The following is an 18,208-nucleotide window of genomic DNA, read 5'->3' as shown; positions in this document are numbered from 1 at the left end:
TTTTTGTAAAATACGAGGAGGGAGGCTTTAAATTAGAATTTAAAGTCAACTTTTATTGAAAAGGTGTTTGTGGGACAACGGTTTCTTTTTTCTTTTTTCTCTCTCTCTCGAATATATATTATAACATTGTTAAAAGGCGCACAAAGGACTTTAATCTGACAGCTGTGAAATTTGGAGCAGTCAAAATAATAAAGTCGTCTTTTATTTTCCATCGGGAAAATAAATTCTAAATCTTATATTGCCTGCTTTTTAAAAATCACTAAAAGCTGACAAATTTACCGTTTTTAATGGTAGCATTATATACCTATATATATATATATTTTATAAAAATCCGACCAACTCGACAGTTATTTACAAAATTTCTGAATTTCACTACATAAAAGCTCCGCTAAATAAAATTCAATTTCACTGAAATATTCAGCTAAATAAAAATTAGTATAAAAAAATAAATTAGTTAAAAAAATTTAATAAATAAAAAGTTTCCTTTTTTTAAAATTTGCTAAATAACAAAATTTTGCCAAATAAATGAATAGTAGTCTAAATAGAAAATTTTGCTAAATAAAAACCTTACTAAAAAATTAAAAAATTCTGATAAATGATAATTTTGCTAAATAAAAAGTTTGACAAATAAAAATTTTGCTAAATAAAAACCTTGCAAAATAATATTTAAAAAAAATGTGCTAAATTCATCAAAAATTCAAGAATTATAAATTGAATTTTCAATTATTCAATTATTTTCACAAATAATATTTTTCACAAGAATTCAATTATTTATAATAAAATTTTCATAATATTTATTATATTTTAAAAAAATTAATTATTTAAAACAATGTTTATAAAATTCTTATGAAGAATTCAATTATTTTCAAAAATAACCAAATTTTTTACTGAAATTTAATTCTTTTTAAACATTTTAATAAAATTCTTGCCAGGAATTCAATTATTTACAATTAAATAATTTTTCGAAAGAATTCAATTATTAAAGATAAATAACAAAATTATTCCCGAAAATTCAATTATTTTAAGGCATTTTAATAAAATACTTTGCAAAATTCAATTATTTTTATAAATAATAAAATGTTTGAGAGGAAATTCGGAGAAAAAAAAATTGTCACAAAAATTCAATTATTTTCTTTAATTTTAAGAAAATTCTCTACAAAAATTCAATTATTTTCTTAAAAACTAAAATTTTCCACAAGAATTCAATTATTTTCTTCAATTTTGAGAAAATTCTCTGCAAAATTCAATTATTTTTTTATGAAAATAATATTATAATAATTATAAAATAATATTATAAAAAAATTTGGTCACAAGAATTCAATTATTTTCTCAAAATTAAAGAAAATAATTGAATTCATGTGACAACATTTTTTTTTTATAAAAATAATTGAATTCTTCTGGAAAATTTTAGTTTTTAAGAAAATAATTGAATTTTTGTAGAGAATTTTCATAAAATTAAAGAAAATAATTTAATTCTTGTGACAATTTTTTTTTATGAAAATAATTAATTGAATTCTTGTAAATTTTATTTTAGATGAAAATAATTGAATTTTTGCGAAAAATTTTCTTTTGTTTATAAAAATAATTTAATTCTCGAGAAGAATTTTTTTTTTTAAGCAAATAATTGAATTTTTGAGAAGAATTTTATTTTTTAAGAAAATAATTTAATTTAATAATTGAATTTTCGAGAAGAATTTTATTTTTTAAGAAAATAATAAAATTCTTCTGAGCAATTTAATTATTTACATAAATAATTCTTCGTAAAATAACTAAAAAAATTTTTTAAATGAAAATTCTGCTAAATAAAAATTTTTGCAAAATAAAAAAAACTTGCTCATAAACTAAAAATTTTTGCTAAAAAAAAATTCGTTACTGCAAAATTCTTATAATTGGCTAAAAAAGAAAATTCTCCGACAACAACAAAATTCTCACAAAATGACTTTTTAGATTTCTCTCCCAAAAAAATATCAAACACAAACAAATACATCCGCTCTTGTGAAGTTATCATTATCCCTCTCAATGTTAATCTAAACTCTTTAAAAAAAAAAAAAAAAAAAAAAAAAAAAAAAAAAAAAAAAAAATCGCCCCTATTGAAAAATAAAAATGTTCTTTTGTTATTATTTTTTTTTCCTTCCCCCACGTCGCAGCTTCTGTCTAATAGGATGACATAACTTTTTTTTAAACCATGATGAGTGTTTGTCGTGTCTGTTGGTGCGTATGCATACGTATAACAGTATATATATATATATATGTGTATATTGACTCGTGAAAGAATCATAGTAGGCGTACGTTTTGCTCTCCTCGTGTGGGCAGTTGGTGCAGCGAGGAACAGCGAGAAAAGAGTCACTTTTCAAGAGAGAGAATAGTGTCGATCGCGTTGCCTGACCAGGCAGGTCGTTTCTTCGTCTCTCACTCATTCTCTTTTGTATTTATTTTTTCTTTTTTCTTTTTGTTTTTATTTACATACTCAGTGGCGCTCTCTTATCCCCCCCCCTCCTATTTTTTCTCTCTATTTTCCCTCTTTCTCTATTTTTTCTCCCTCTCTCTTTTTTTCTTTATTTTCTTTTTTCTCTCTTTCTCTCTTTTCTTTTTTTCTCTCTTTATTCCTCTATTTCCTTTTTTTCTCTCTTTCTCTCTTTTCTTTTTTTCTCTCTTTATTCCTCTATTTCCTTTTTTCTCTCTCTCTCTCTCTCTCTCTCTCTCTCTCTCTCTCTCTTATTCTTCTTTTATTTTCTTTTTCTCTTTCTCTCTCTTTTTTTCTATTTTCAGTTTTTCTCTTTCTTACTGTTTCTCTATTTTCTCTCTTTTTCTTTTTCTTTATCTATTTTCTTTTTTCTCTCTCTTTTTTTCTCTCTTTTTCTCTATCTCTCTCTCTCTCTTCTTCTCTCTATTTTTTCTCCCTCTCTCTTTTTTTCTTTATTTTCTTTTTTTCTCTCTTTCTCTATTTTCTTTTTCTCTCTCTCTCCCTCTCTCTCTCTCTCTCTATTTTTTTTCTCTCTCTCTCTTTCTCCCTATTTTCTTTTTTCTCTCTCTCTCTCTCTCTTTCTATATATTTTCTCTATTTTTTTCTCCCTCTTTTTCTTTACCTCTCTCTCTCTCTCCTTTTTTTACTATCTTTCTTTCTTTCCCTCTCTTTTTCTCTCTCTCGAAAAAACGCCATTTCAAAAGTTCTTTGCAAAGTTTCAACTTGTGCCTCATTTTTTTTTTTTTTTTTATTAAGTTTTTAAAATACGTTTTATTGTGATTTTTTTTTCGTAAATAAAAATTGTTCTTTTTTAGAAATCAGTTTTGTGAGGGGGAAAAAGCAACAAAAGGATTTATAATAATAATAATAATAATAATAAAAATAGTAACAAAAATAGTGAAAAACAATAAGAATAAAAAAAATGGAAATAATAATAAAAAAAATAGTAACAAAAAATAGTGAAAAGAGTAACAAAATTAGTGGAAATAGTAATAAATAAATAGTGAAAATAGTAATAAAAAAAAATAATAACAGTAACAATAACAAAAAAAATAAGAAAAATAGTGAAAATAACAGTAACAAAAAAATAAGAAAAATAGTGAAAAATATCAGTAACAAAAAATAAGAAAAATAGTGAAAAATATCAGTAACAAAAATAGTGAAAAATAACAGTAACAAAAATAGTGAAAAATAACAGTAATAAAAATAGTGAAAAATAACAGTAATAAAAAAATAAGGAAAATAGTGAAAAATAACAGTAACAAAAAAAAATAAGGAAAATAGTGAAAAATAACAGTAACAAAAAATAAGGAAAATAGTGAAAAATAAAAATAATACTAAAAAAAAATAAGGAAAATAGTGAAAAATAACAGTAACAAAAATAATAACAAAAACAGTAACAAAAAAAAAAAAATAAGAAAAATAATGAAAAATAAAAATAATACTAAAAAATGGTGAAAATGATAATAATAACAATAAAAAAAATATCGAAAATAGTGAAAAAAGAAAAATAATAATAATAATAAAATTAATGAAAAGAATAGATAAATTCAAGTGATTGAAAATAATTGCAAACGAATCACGCGCTGTCTAAGGACAAATTTGTGTTGATTTTTTTTGTGCTATAATAAAAGTGTGTTAGTGTTGTGCATGTGTGTTGACTGTGAATCATTTTTAAAGGTCAACGAGATCGAAATTTTTCTTTTTTTTTTTAAAACGGAGATTACAAACTTTTAGCATCTGGACCAAAAGGAAAAAAAATTTTGTGCCTTTATTTTACAACTCTACAAATTATTTGATAATATTTTGGATAGAAAAAGAGAAGGTAATTTTTATACACACATTTTGTGAAAGAAAAAATAATTTAATTTAATTTAATTTCAATTTTAATTTTAATTGAATTAGGTAATAATTTAATTTAATTGCTTGAAAAAAATAATTAAACAAATTTTCTTTATTTTTTATAATAATAATAATAATAATAATAATAATAATAATAACAATAATAATAATAATAATAATAATAATAATAATAATAATAATCAACTTGAAAATAACAAAAATACTACTAATAAATAATAATAATTATTATAATAAAAATAATAGTACCCCAGTAAAAAACTTGTTACATTTTTAGAAAATCGTTTTCGAGTGTTTTTTAATCATTGTAAAAATTAGTTGTTTCTTAGAATTTTGCAAAACTTTTTTTTTGTAAACCACTTTAAAAAAAAATAATTTTTTTTAGAAATACATTTATAAGCAACATATAATTATTTATAATAATATAATTTATAATTTTATAATTATTTATATAATTATAAAATAATTTTAAAAATAATTAAATAAATTATAAAATAATTTAAAAACTAATTAAATAAATTATAAAATAATTTAAAAACTAATTAAATAAATTATAAAATAATTTAAAAACTAATTAAATAAATTATAAAATAATTTTAAAAATAATTAAATAAATAATAATAAAAAAATACCTAATAAATAATAATAATAATAATTATTATTATTATTATTATTATTATTATTTACAGTGTAAATTTTTTTATGTTTTCTATATAAGTTTTTTGTGTTAAATTTTTTTTTAATTTTAATAAATAAATTTAAGTTTTTTTATTTTATAAAAATATTCGAAAATATTCCTTTGCGAAAAAAGTTGAATGAAAATGATTTTGCAAAATTTAATAAAAATACATTTTTTTTTTTGTTTATAGAGCTAAGAGACGATAATAAAAAATAAAACCGGTTTTTTTATTTGCTTTTGTTTCTCTCTTTCGACTCGGGAAAAATTACATCTTTTCAACATTTTGCGCAATATTGAATTCAAAAAATTTTTCATTCCATTTTGTAAAAAAAGAAAATTCTACGCAATTTTTGTTTTCATTCATTAATTTTTTTTTAATTAATTACTTACTTTTTAATTAATAATTTATTAATTTATGAACTAAAATATTAATTTTTGTGTTTAATTTTCTATTTTTTTATTTCTGTTTTTTATTTATTTAAATTATATATTTATTTGTTATTTATTAATTATTTTCTATTTATTTATTGGTTATTTTCTATTAATTTATTTATTAATTTATTTATTGATTATTTTCTATTTATATATTTATTTATTGGTTATTTTTTATTAATTTATTAATTAATTTATTAATTTATTTATTTTATTTATTAATTTATTGATTATTTTCTATTTATTTATTTATTGGTTTTTTTCCTCTTATTTATTTATTTTCTCATTTTATTCATTTAATTGGAAATAAAAGTGAATGAAAATAAGTTTTTTTTTTTCCTTTTGCGAAAAAAGGAAGAAGTGTGAGTCGATTTGTTTTCTTTGTTTAGATTAGTTCCTAAGTCCAAAGTTCTGAATCTCTTGTAAATGTGAAAAACTGATTTTCTTTGTTTCGTTAATTTTTTTTCTACATTTTTTTTTGTTCTTGTTGCCTTTATTTTTTTAAGACTGGAAAATTTGCAACTTTTTTTTTTTCAAAAATCGGAAAAAAAATTATTTATTGTGAAAGATTTGTTTTTTTTTGTTGAGATTTTGATTATATCATTGATTCTTAGTAATAATCGTTCCTATAAACAATTTTTTAAACTTTTATTTAAACAATTATAATATTTGTTAATTTCGTATTTAAATAATTAAATATTAACAATTGTTATTCATTATTTATTTACGTTGTTACTATTTATTATTATTAATATTCAAATAAATAAAATATTAATATTCAAATGGGTAACTAAAATATTAATTATTTAATAATTAATAAATTTAATAAATAAATAAATAATTATTGTTGTTAGTATTATTATTGTAATTTTAAATTTTTGTTATTGTTATTTTAGTTAAATAGTTAATATTAACAAATGTTTATTTAAACAATTATTTATTTACTTTTATTTTTATTATTATTATTATTATTATTATTACTTATTTAATGATTGTTTTTATATAATAATTTAATAATAGTTATAAATAATTATTTAATAATTATTTCTATTCATTATTAAATAATTTTTTTTTATTCAATATTTTTTTTTTCATTAAATTATTATTATTATTATTATTATTATTATTATTATTATTATTTATTACTAAATAATTATTATTATTCATTATTCAAATATTTTTTTATTCAATATTTAATAATTATTATTATTATTATTATTATTATTATTAATTTTATTAATTTTATTAATTTTATTAATTAAATAAATATTTTTTTGTTGAAATCGAGCTGAAGAGGAAAATTTTTTTTTGTTAAAAATAGAGGAGAAAAAGTGTTAAAAAATTTTCCCATAAACAAATTATTATTCGCGGGAATATATATTTTTTTTTTTAATGTTTCGCGATGATGATAAGTCATTATAGGACCCGATTGAAGAGAGAATATTAAATGCAATTCTTGTGAAGGCGATAATATCAGATTTACTTGGTATCAGCGTATTTTTTTTTTAGTCTAGCGAACGCAGCATATTTCCTCCTCTCGTCAATGGCTCTCTCAACACCAGCGCCACACTCACTCACACATTGATAATAATTGTCGCGATTATAACTATATATTGCAATGGAAGAATATACATATAATTTACGCAGAATAAACGCCAGAGACTAGAGAATTAATTGCCACGTAAATGCGTCACTTATTATAGTTGTGACTCTTTAACAGAGCAAAAAATTATTATTAAAAAAAAAAAAAAAAAAAAAAAAAAAAAAAGACTAAGTAGTGTTTTGCGATAGAGAAGAAAAGAAGAAGAAAAAGAAGAGAAAGAGAAAGAGAGAGAAAAGAGAAAAAGAAAAAATGGAAAGAGAAAAATAATTATTAAAAAAAAAATAAAAAAAAAAAATTTTATTAAGTAGTGTTTTTTGAGAGAGAAGGAAAGAAGAAGAAGAAGAAGGAGAGAGAGAGAGAGAGAAAAAGGGAAAAGAGAAAAAAAGGAAACAAATTATTAAAAAAAAAAAAAAAAAAAAATCTTAATTAAGTATTTTTTTTTTTACGAGAGAGAGAGAAAAGAGAAAAAAAAGGAAAAAGAGTGAGAGAGAGAGAAAAAAGAAAAAAAGGAAAAAGAGCGAGAGAGAGAAAAAAGAAAAAAAGGAAAAAGAGCGAGAGAGAGAGAAAAAATAGAGAAAAAGAGAGAACGAGAAAAAAGGAAAAGGAGAAAAAAAGAAAGACAGAAGAAAAAACAAAAGAGAGAAAGAGAGAAATAGAGAAAAAAGAGAGAGAGAAAAAAAGCAGAGAGGAGAGAATTTTGTTTAGAGAGGATCATATAATGTGCGTTTAAAAAGAAACGATTGACAAACCTAAATGGCTCACACGCTACGAACCCCAACGTTCTATAAAACACTTTGATCTCGTTGAGGTCGTTGCCAAAGAGAACTTCCCCTCGAGATTCGTTATTATCACACAAACACACACCGACTCCAATGACCTCTCATCATTTGTATTATTTTTTTTTCATGTTTCATTAAATCTCTTTTTTTCTCTCTTGAAGTATTTTCACATTGAAACAAATTAGAAAAATAAAAAAAAATAATTTTTGAATTGATAAATTTTTTCTCCCCTCTTTTTCTAGAAAAAAAAGGAATTTTTTCGAAATTTGGGCAAAAGTGGTCGAAAAGACCTATTTTGGTCAAATTTAATGTTCTCGTGTCCATTGTGAGGGTTATTTGTCAAATAACCAATATCGTCGAATTTTATTCTAGAAATTTTGATAAATATTTAATATAAACAATAATATGGGCAAAGAGACCTATTTTTGGTCAAATGAAGTTTCCTTTTTGTCCATCGCAAGTGACAGTTTGTAAAAAATTTCAAAAAAAAATAATTCTTGTTTTGGAAATTTGAGACAGTACGGTCAACTGTGGGCAAAAAGACCTATTTTAGTCAAAATTAAAGTCCTTATGTGCATTGTGACCAAAATATGTTAATTAATTTGTCAAGTAACTAATTATTTTTTTCCCTTTTTTTTTGTTAGAAAAGAAGAATTTTTTGAAAAATTGGGCAAAAGTGGGCAAAAATCATACTTTTAGTCAAATTTTGATGGACCTCTTGTCAATGTTGGCGGATATTTGTCAAATAACTAATATCGTAGAATATTATTCAAGAAATTTTGATAAATATTTAATATAAACACTAATATGGGCAAAGAGACCTATTTTTGGTCAAATGAAGTGTCCTTTTTGTCCATCGCAAGTGACAGTTTGTAAAAAAATTTCAGAAAAAAGTAATTCTTGTTTTGGAAATTTGATAAATATTTGAGAAACTACGATCAACTTTAGTTAAAAAGACCTATTTTGGTCAAAATTAAACTCCTTCTGTCCGTTGTAACCGAAATGTTTTAATTAATTTGTTAATTAACTAAAATCTTTTGTAGAATTTTGATAAATATTTTAATTTTTAATTAAGAATGGGCAAAATGATCCTAATTTGGGCAAATTCAATGACCTATTTTTTCCATCGTGAGTAAAATTTTTAAAAAAAGGTCATTGACTTTGCCCAAATTTGTTAACTAACTAAAAAATTTTGTAGAAATTTGATAATTATTTCCATTTTTAATTAAGGATGGACACAAAATTGACCTAATTTGGGCAAAAACAATGACCTTTTTTTCATCGTGAGTGAAATTTTTAAGAAAAGGTCATAGACTTTGCGCAAATTTGTTAATTAACTAAAAATCTTTTTAAAAATTTTATAAATATTTTAATTTTTAATAAATTATGGGCAAAATTGACCTAATTTGGGCAAAGTGAATGACCTTTTTGTCCATATTAAGTTGAAATTTGTAAAAAAAAAAAATAAAAGTACTAAATATAAATGTCGAAATTTAATGAATATTTTGAAAAACTATGGTAAATTTTTTTTAAAGAGGGCAAAAAAGACCTATTTTGGTCAAATTTTATGACCTCGTGTTTATTGTGACTAAAAAGTTAATTTGTCTATTAACAACTTTTGTAGAAATTTGATTAATATTGTCATTTTTAATTAAGTATGGGCGCAAAATTGACCTAATTTGGGCAAAGTCAATGACCTTTTTGTCCATTGTGAGTGAGATTTTTAAAAAAGTAAAAGTAGTAAATATTATCATCGATTTTAATGAATATTTTGAGAAACTATGGTAAAATTTTTTCAAAGATAGCAAAAAAGACCTATTTTGCCCAAATTAGGTCATCTTGGCCATACTTGACAAAAATTTCTTATATTTATCAAATTTCTCTAAAATTAATTAATTTTGTAGAAATTTAATAAGTATAAGAAATTTTTGTCAAGTATGGCCAAGATGACCTAATTTGGGCAAACTTGACGTATTTTTGTTCAGTATGAGTAAAAATTTTTAAAAAGTTAAAAAGTGTTTATTGTAGTTTTGAAGTTTTTGTGTATATTGCAAAAATATTTCTATATAACTATAGAAAAAAAGACCTATTTTGGTCAAGTTTATGGTCTCTATGTCCATTGTGGTCAAAATAGGTCAAAATTATAAATTAATTAATTACTTTTGGAAAAAAATTTGATAAAAGTATGAAACGTATGAAATTTTAAGTTTGTTATAGGCAACAAGACCAAATTTGGGCAAAGTCGAAATACTCGTGACCAAAATTGGGCAAACTGGAAAAAAATTTATTTTTTGGAATGAAAACAAATTTTCTTTACAGTCAAGTAAAAAAAAAAATTTTCAATTTTTATAACATTAAAGAAAAATTATTTTGTTTATTCTTGGACAAATTCAATGCCCTAAAGCGACCAAAATTAAAAAATTAATTTTAACATTTCATTTTGAAATATAACTCAAGTCAATGAACCTGAAAGAAAATCCATTATCTTGACAACTCATGCCCCGTATCAATATACTCAATTGTTTTTTTTTTTTGCTTCTTAAATTTATTTTCTTTTTTTTTTTGCCATGGAAAAGAAGGAAGCAGAGATTAAAAGCGTTACAAGGACGGGAGAGTTTCTCACCGTGAGAAAAAGATAGAATTATTAGGTATATGTGTGTGTGTGAGTGAGAGAGAGGGAGGTACAAAGAAAGAAAAGAGAGATACGACATCGTCTCTCGTCGTAAGTCGATATATTTTAACCTCGAATCTCGAAAAGATTTCGAGGACAGTGAAAAAAAAATCGTCAATTCGCCTCGACACGAATCATCATCAATCCTTTATTTTTTTTTTTTTTTTATTCTCCTTTTTGTACTTTTTTTTTTTTTATTTTTCCTCTCGCCTTTATTTTTCTCGTTAAAATTCGAGACGAAATCCAGATCATTTGTTTAGACGTTGCACATATGGTTTCCAATTTAAAATCTCAATAACGTTTTTGGATAAATAATCGCAAAGAAAATATCGGGGAATTGCGATGAAGAAAATTATTTCTTCATCGCAATTTCTATTTATGAGGTCAAAGTCAGTGGAATTATTTGAATTTCCATATTTTTAAAATATTTTTTTAAATAATTGTGAAAAGTTTTTCAAAATAATTAAATTTTAAAAAGAATTCTATTCAAATTTTTGACAATAATTAAATGTCTGTGTGGCATTTTATTCATTTTTTTTTTCAAATAATTGAATTCCTAAAAAGCATTTAATTATTTATGAAAATAATTGAATTCTTGCGAACGATTTTATTAGAATTTTTTGAAAATAATTGAATTTCCAAGAAGAAATTTATTACTTTGAAAAATAATTGAATTCTTGTGATGAATATTGTTATTTATAAAAATAATTGAATTTTACAAATAATTTTATTAAAATCCGTGAAAATAATTGAATTTTCGGGAATAATTTTGTTATTTATCTTTAATAATTGAATTCTTTCGAAAAATTATTTATACGTAAACAATTGAATTTCTCAGAAGAATTTTATTATTTTCTTAAAAAATAAAACTCTTCTAAAAAATTCAATTATTTGCTTAAAAAAAAAAATAAAATTCTTCTCAAGAATTCAATTATTTTCAGCAACTAGAAAATTCATCACAAGAATTCAATTATTTTCTACAATTTTAGTAAATTACTTCTCAAGAATTCAATTATTTTTATAAACAAAAGAAAATTTTTCGCAAGAATTCAATTATTTTTCATCTAAAATAAAATATACAACAAGAATTCAATTAATTATTTTCATAAAAAAATATTGTCACAGAAATTCAATTATTTTTTATTCAATTTTGAGGAAAATTTCTACAAAAATTCAATTCTTTTCTTAAAAATTAAAATTTTCTACAAGAATTCAATTATTTTCATAAAAAAAATTTTTGTCACAAGAATTCAATTATTTTCTTCAATTTTCAGAAAAATATCTACAAAAATTCAATTATTTTCTTAAAAAATTAAATTCTTCTCAAAAATTCAATTATTTGGTTTAAAAAAAATAAAATTCTTCTCAAGAATTCAATTATTTTTATAAACAAAACAACATTTTTCGCAAGAATTCAATTATTTTCATCTAAAATAAAATTTGCAACAAGATTTCAATTAATTATTTTGATAAAAAAAATTGTCACAAGAATTCAATTATTTTCTTCAATTTCAAGAAAATTCTCTACAAAAATTTAATTATTTTTATAAAAAAAATGTTGTCACATGAATTCAATTATTTTCTTTAATTTTATTAAAATCGAAAAGAATAATTGAATTATTTCAAAAAAAATTTAATTATAATTCAATTTAAAATAATTGATTTCTTTTGAAAAATTTTATTAAAATATTTGTAAATAATTGAATTCTTGTGAAAAATTAAAATATTTTTGTAAATAATTGAATTCTTTTGAAGATTAAAAAGTTTTTAAAAATTAATAAAATTCATTACTTTTTAAAATAATTGAATTCTTGTGATGAATATTGTTATTTATGAAAATATAATTGAATTCTTACTTAGAATTTTAATTTTTGTAAAATAATTGAATTTTCATGAAAAATGTTATCATTAGTGAAAGCAATTGAATTATTGTGAATAATTGTATAAAAATTTTGTTAAATAATTGATTTTTTCGAAATTTTTTTTGAAAATGTTATTCAAAATTAATTGAATTCCGCTGGAAATTTTATTATTTATGAAAATAATTGAATTTTGGATGAATTTTATCAATTTGTTTTTTTAACATTTAAATTCTTTTCCGAAATTTGATGAAAATATTAGAAATTGAAAATAATTGAATTTCAAATATTTTTTGAAAATAATTGAAATTGGCATATTTTTTGAAAATAATTCAATTTTTGGAAAAATTTTATCAATTTGTTTTTAAACAATTGAATTCTTTTCAGTTTGATGAAAATATTAGAAATTGAATATAATTGAATTTCGAATATTTTTTTAAAATAATTGAAATTGGAGTATTTTTTGAAAATAATTGAATTTTCAAGTAGAAATTTATCAATTTTTTTCTAAATAATTAAATTCTTTTCCGAAATTTGATGAAAATATTAAAAATTAAAAATAATTGAAATTTGTATATTTTTTGAAAATAATTGAATTTTGGAAGAATTTTATCAATTTGTTTTTAAACAATTGAATTCTTTTCCGAAATTTGATGAAAATACTAGAAATTGAAAATAATTGAATTTCGAATATTTTTTGAAAATAATTGAAATTGGCATATTTTTTGAAAATAATTGAATTTTGGAAAAATTTTATCAATTTGTTTTTAAACAATTGAATTCTATTCCGAAATTTGATGAAAATATTAGAAATTGAAGATAATTGAAATTGGCATATTTTTTGAAAATAATTGAAATTTGTATATTTTTTGAAAATAATTGAATTTTGGAAGAATTTTATCAATTTGTTTTTAAACAATTGAATTCTTTTTCGAAATTTGATGAAAATACTAGAAATTGAAAATAATTGAATTTCGAATATTTTTTGAAAATAATTGAAATTGGCATATTTTTTGAAAATAATTGAATTTTGGAAAAATTTTATCAATTTGTTTTTAAACAATTGAATTCTATTCCGAAATTTGATGAAAATATTAGAAATTGAATATAATTGAATTTCGAATATTTTTTAAAAATAATTGAAATTGGAATATTTTTCAAAAAATAATTGAATCGTTTTAAAGAATTTGATAATAATTTTTTGCGAATATTTTTTTGATTTCTACAATTAGCAAATTTAAAGTATAGTAGAAATTCTCAAAAAAAAAAAAAAAAAAAAAAAAAAAATATTACCTTACACTGACTAAAAAATTCAAAAAAAGTATTTAAAAGTATAAAAAATAATTTTCAAATTAGGTTAAAAAAAAATTCCTCAAAAAAGAATAATTAACACTTGTTGTCTCTGTCTCTATATGGAAATTAGCGAAACACAATATATGCGAACAATGTCCCATCATTTCCTCCCGAAAGCGGAAGTGGGAGAGATTAATTATGGACCGAGAAGATACACTCGACGTCCGGAAATATCAATGAGTCTATTACTTGCAATTTAATGTACATAAAATGTATATATATATATATATATATATAGTAAATATTTCTATACCCATTTGTGTATGTGTGTTGAAAATAAAATTGGCTGTGTGTTAAAATAAAAAAAAAAAAACTCAAAACGTATACGTGTGTAATTATAAATGTTATGTTGATACTCGTAACCTAGTCGTCAGATGTCAAATCAGCCCACGCGTGCTGGATCTACATACATAGTTAAATTCTTTAAAGCCGGTTGCGCCAGCTTTTTCTAGTTATCTCTTGGGTAGTTTGTCTTCTATGGTCTTATGTCCGGAACGAATCGTCTTATGAAAATAAGAAAAGGAAGAAAAAAAATTGAAAAAAAAATTTAAATTCACAATATCGCGAATAAATTTATAATATTATAAAACCAGAGTTTCGTCATTCCAGAAAACAAGTACAGACACATAATACAATGGTCGTTATTGTTTATTATTTTACGTTACATTATTTATTCCCTTTATTATTTCCACTCGTTTTCTCGGCGAATTATTTTTCTCATTTTTTACTATTTTTCAATTAGAGTTGTTTTATTTTTTTCTTTTATTTGATTTATTCCATTTTTTTAATTAGATATGTTTCTTTTTTTCCCTTTTTTTCAGGTTATTTTCAGTTTTTTTTATAAATTTGCCCAATTTTTTGTCATTTTTCAATTTGACCAATTTTTTGTCTTTTTTAGGTCGTTAGTGTCATTAGGTATATTATTTTACCTAACTTATTTCGTTATTTTCTGTATTTTGTAAATTTGCCCAATTTTTGGTCATTTTTAGGTCGTCACGTGTCCATTTGTCCAGTAATGGTCTTTTTAGATCGTTAGTGTCATTAGATATATTATTTTACCTAACTTATTTCGTTGTTTTCTGTCTTTTTTTAATTTGCACAATTTTTGGTCATTTTTAGGTCGTCACGTGTCCATTTGTCCAGTAATGGTCTTTTTAGATCGTTAGTGTCATTAAACATATATTTTTCCTAACTTATTTCGTTATTTTTTGTCATTTTTTTAATTTTCCCAATTTTTGGTCATTTTTAGGTCGTCACGTGTCCATTTGTCCAGTAATGGTCTTTTAAGGTCGTCAGAGTCACTAGATATATTATTTTACCTAACTTATTTCGTTATTTTCTGTCTTTTTTTAATTTGCCCAATTTTTGGTCATTTTTAGGACGTCACGTGTCAATTTGTCCAATAAAGGTCCTTAGTAGGTCGACACATGTCATTTGATATATTATTTTTTCTAACTTATTTCGTTATATTCTGTCTTTTTTTAAATTTGACCAATGTTTGGTCAGTTTTAGGTCGTCACGTGTCAATTTGCCCAATAATGGTCTTTTCAGGTCGTTAATATCATTATAGATTTTATTTTTCTTAATTTATTTCGTTATTTTCTGTCTTTTTCTTAATTTGCCCATTTTTAGGTCATCGAGTGACAATTTGTCTAATAATGGTCTTTTTAGGTCGTCAGTGTCATTTGATATATTATTTTTTCCAACTCATTTTGTTATTTTCTGTCTTTTTTAAATTTGCCCAATTTTTGGTCATCTTTAGGTCGTCACGTGTCAATTTGTCCAATAATGGTCTTTTTAGGTCGTCTGTGTCATTAGATACATTATTTTTCCTAACTTATTTAGTTATTTTGTTATTTTTTGTATTTTTTTTAATTTGCCCAATTTTTGCCCATTTTTAGGTTGCCACCTGACAATTTGTCCAATAATGGTCATTTTCCTTCGAACGTGAGTTTAAATACTTTTTTGGACATGTATAAAGTACTTGTGATTTTGTCATAACCTTGAATAGTTTGATTTTGGCCATTTTCGGTCAATTTTGGTCACTTATCAGTTTTGTTTGCCCCTTGTTGGTCATTTTACGTCTTATGCGTGTTTTCATAATGTTTTAAAATTGGTTTTATAAAAATTTAACTAAATCTTTTCTTAATTGTTATTTTATCCAATTTTTGGTCATTTTGGTCTTTTTTGCTTGTCCCTTATTGGTCATTTTATCCCCCATGTGTGTTAATCTAACTTTATTTATTTATTTTTAGAATTTTAACTCAATTTTTTTCTAATTTTGACCAATAGGTCCTTTTTGGTCTTATTCAAGACCTTTTTGGTCAATTTTTAATTTTAACACTCGACTAATTTAATTACCAATTAACTTTTAATAATTATTATTTTGCTTTCTATAATAAAACTTAAAAAATGTTTCAATTTGTCCAAAGTTTGACCAAGTTTGCCCAAATTTGCCCACTTTACGATAAAGAATGTAATTTAAATAAATGGAAAAAATGTTAATTTTGAATTTTTTTTATTTTGCAGACGAACCAAGGTCGAGGTGTCGATCATGGGATGACGTGGGACCAATTGCAATGGACACAGTCAGTCAGCACGGCAGACATCAACGTCTTCCAATGGAGCCAATTGGGTCCAACACGTCGACGCGCTCCGCCAGGAGTGAGGATTCCTGGTGCTCAGCATCCGATCACGATCTCTCCTCCGACGAGGAGAGTGAAAAAAGTAGTGTCAGTATTAAGTAAGTAAACCTCCAAATTGTATTTTACTATTTATTATCTTTATTTATGTTTCTTTTTTTATTTATTGTCCTTTTATTTATCTTTCTTTTACTTATTCTTTCTTCAATTTTTTTTCATCTATTTTGTTATTTAGAAAAAATTGATAAAATTCATTCAAAAATTCAATTATTTTCATAAATAATAAAATTTTTCTCAAAAATCAATTATTTTTGAAAATTTTTTTAAAAAATTGTTGCAAGAATAGAATTATTTTTGTAAATAATAAAATTCATCGCAGGATTTCAATTATTTTTAAAACAATAATTCTACAGGAATTACTTGAAAAGTGGAATTATTGTTAAAAATTGAATTTCAATTCCTTGAAAAAATCAATTATGTAAAAAAATGTTTTTATAATTGCTTGGAAGAATTCAATAATTATTTACAAAAATATTAGAATTTTTCACAGAAATTCAATTATTTTCAAATATTTTAATAAAATTGTTCGATAGAAATCAATAAAATACAATTTTAATTAAATTTTTTTTATGAAATAATTCAATTATTCTAGATTGTAATCAAATTCTTTCCGAAAATTCAATTATTCTGACGGATTTTAATAAAAATTCTTTGCAAAATTCAATTATTTTTATTAAATTATAAATAACAATATTCATCACAAGAATTCAATTATTTTTAAAAGTAATAAATTTCTTATTGTAAATTCAATTATTTTCAAAAATTCAAATTAAATCATTCGCAATAATTCTATTATTTTCATAAATAATAAACTGCATTTTAAGAATTCAATTCTTTTCGAAAAAATTTAATAAAATTTCCAAACAGAATTCAATTATTTAAAAATTGTTTTGTAAAAATATTCGTAAAAATTCAATTCTTTTCGTGAATAATAAAAATTTCTCAGGAATTGAATTATTTAAATTAGAATTTCCATAAAATTAGTCGAAAGAAATGAATTATTTAAAAATTTAAATAAAATTCTTCGCAAGAATTAAATTATTTTTCTAAATATTGAAATTCTTTGATGAATAATTAAATTTTGTTGCAAGAATTGAATTTATTAGCAGAATAAAAAGAAGTAAATATTTTTGATGAAAATTATGAAAAAGTCGGGAAAATAAAAAATAGAATGGAATTTTTAACAAAAATAAATTAAATATTATTATTATTGTTATTGATTTGTTGTTTTGATTTTGTTTTTTAGGAGCAATTGTCAGTTAAGAAATACAATTCACAAGGCGCGAACGCTTTGCGATAAATGGCGATCGCAAAATATGCGAATCAGTAATCCAGAAACATTGGAGCAATGTAGTCAGGGGAAAATTTTGAGATGGTTCAGTATTCGAAGAGGATCGCCACATCAATACGATGTCGATACGTCGGACACGGTCTCATTAACCAGTCCAGTGAAGCCACCTCAGATGCCTCAACTCTCCGAGGTGAATATTTTTCAATTATTTTTAAAATAAAATGGCAAAAAAAAGTTTAAAAAAAAACAGAATTTGTTTCCTTTTTATATTTTAAATATATTCTATTGTTTATTATTTTATTTATTGCTGTGTTTTTTTTTGTACTCACAGGTGGAAGAAGAAAGTGGACCCTTAGGACAATTTCAAAGCATTCAACAACGACGACAAGTTCCACCTTCCTTGCCACCTGCGCCTTCGAATTTAACGGCGCAACAATTAAAACGCAGATATATTATCGCAGCAATTGTTCACTCCGAGAATAGTTACGTTTCCACTTTACAAAGGCTCGTAAATG

General features: G+C 22.4%; 1 protein-coding gene across 4 annotated transcripts in view; it reads left to right on the top strand.

Moving 5' to 3' along the window:
* Positions 1 to 18,208, top strand: part of LOC122511984 (rho guanine nucleotide exchange factor 10) — a 68,649-nt gene that overhangs the window by 37,553 nt on the left and 12,888 nt on the right. For all 4 annotated transcript variants that reach the window (XM_043627607.1, XM_043627592.1, XM_043627588.1 and 1 more), the window contains 3 exons: positions 16,230 to 16,443; positions 17,649 to 17,883; positions 18,025 to 18,207. In XM_043627607.1, coding sequence (XP_043483542.1) covers positions 16,230 to 16,443; positions 17,649 to 17,883; positions 18,025 to 18,207 — 632 coding nt within the window. The remainder of the gene's footprint in view (positions 1 to 16,229; positions 16,444 to 17,648; positions 17,884 to 18,024; position 18,208) is intronic.

This window comes from Leptopilina heterotoma, unplaced genomic scaffold (assembly GCF_015476425.1).
Source record: "Leptopilina heterotoma isolate Lh14 unplaced genomic scaffold, ASM1547642v1 Lhet_123, whole genome shotgun sequence".
In the NCBI taxonomy this organism is placed as follows: domain Eukaryota; kingdom Metazoa; phylum Arthropoda; class Insecta; order Hymenoptera; family Figitidae; genus Leptopilina; species Leptopilina heterotoma.
The sequence above is the reverse complement of the archived record's forward strand: the minus strand, read 5'-3'. Positions and strand labels throughout refer to the sequence as shown.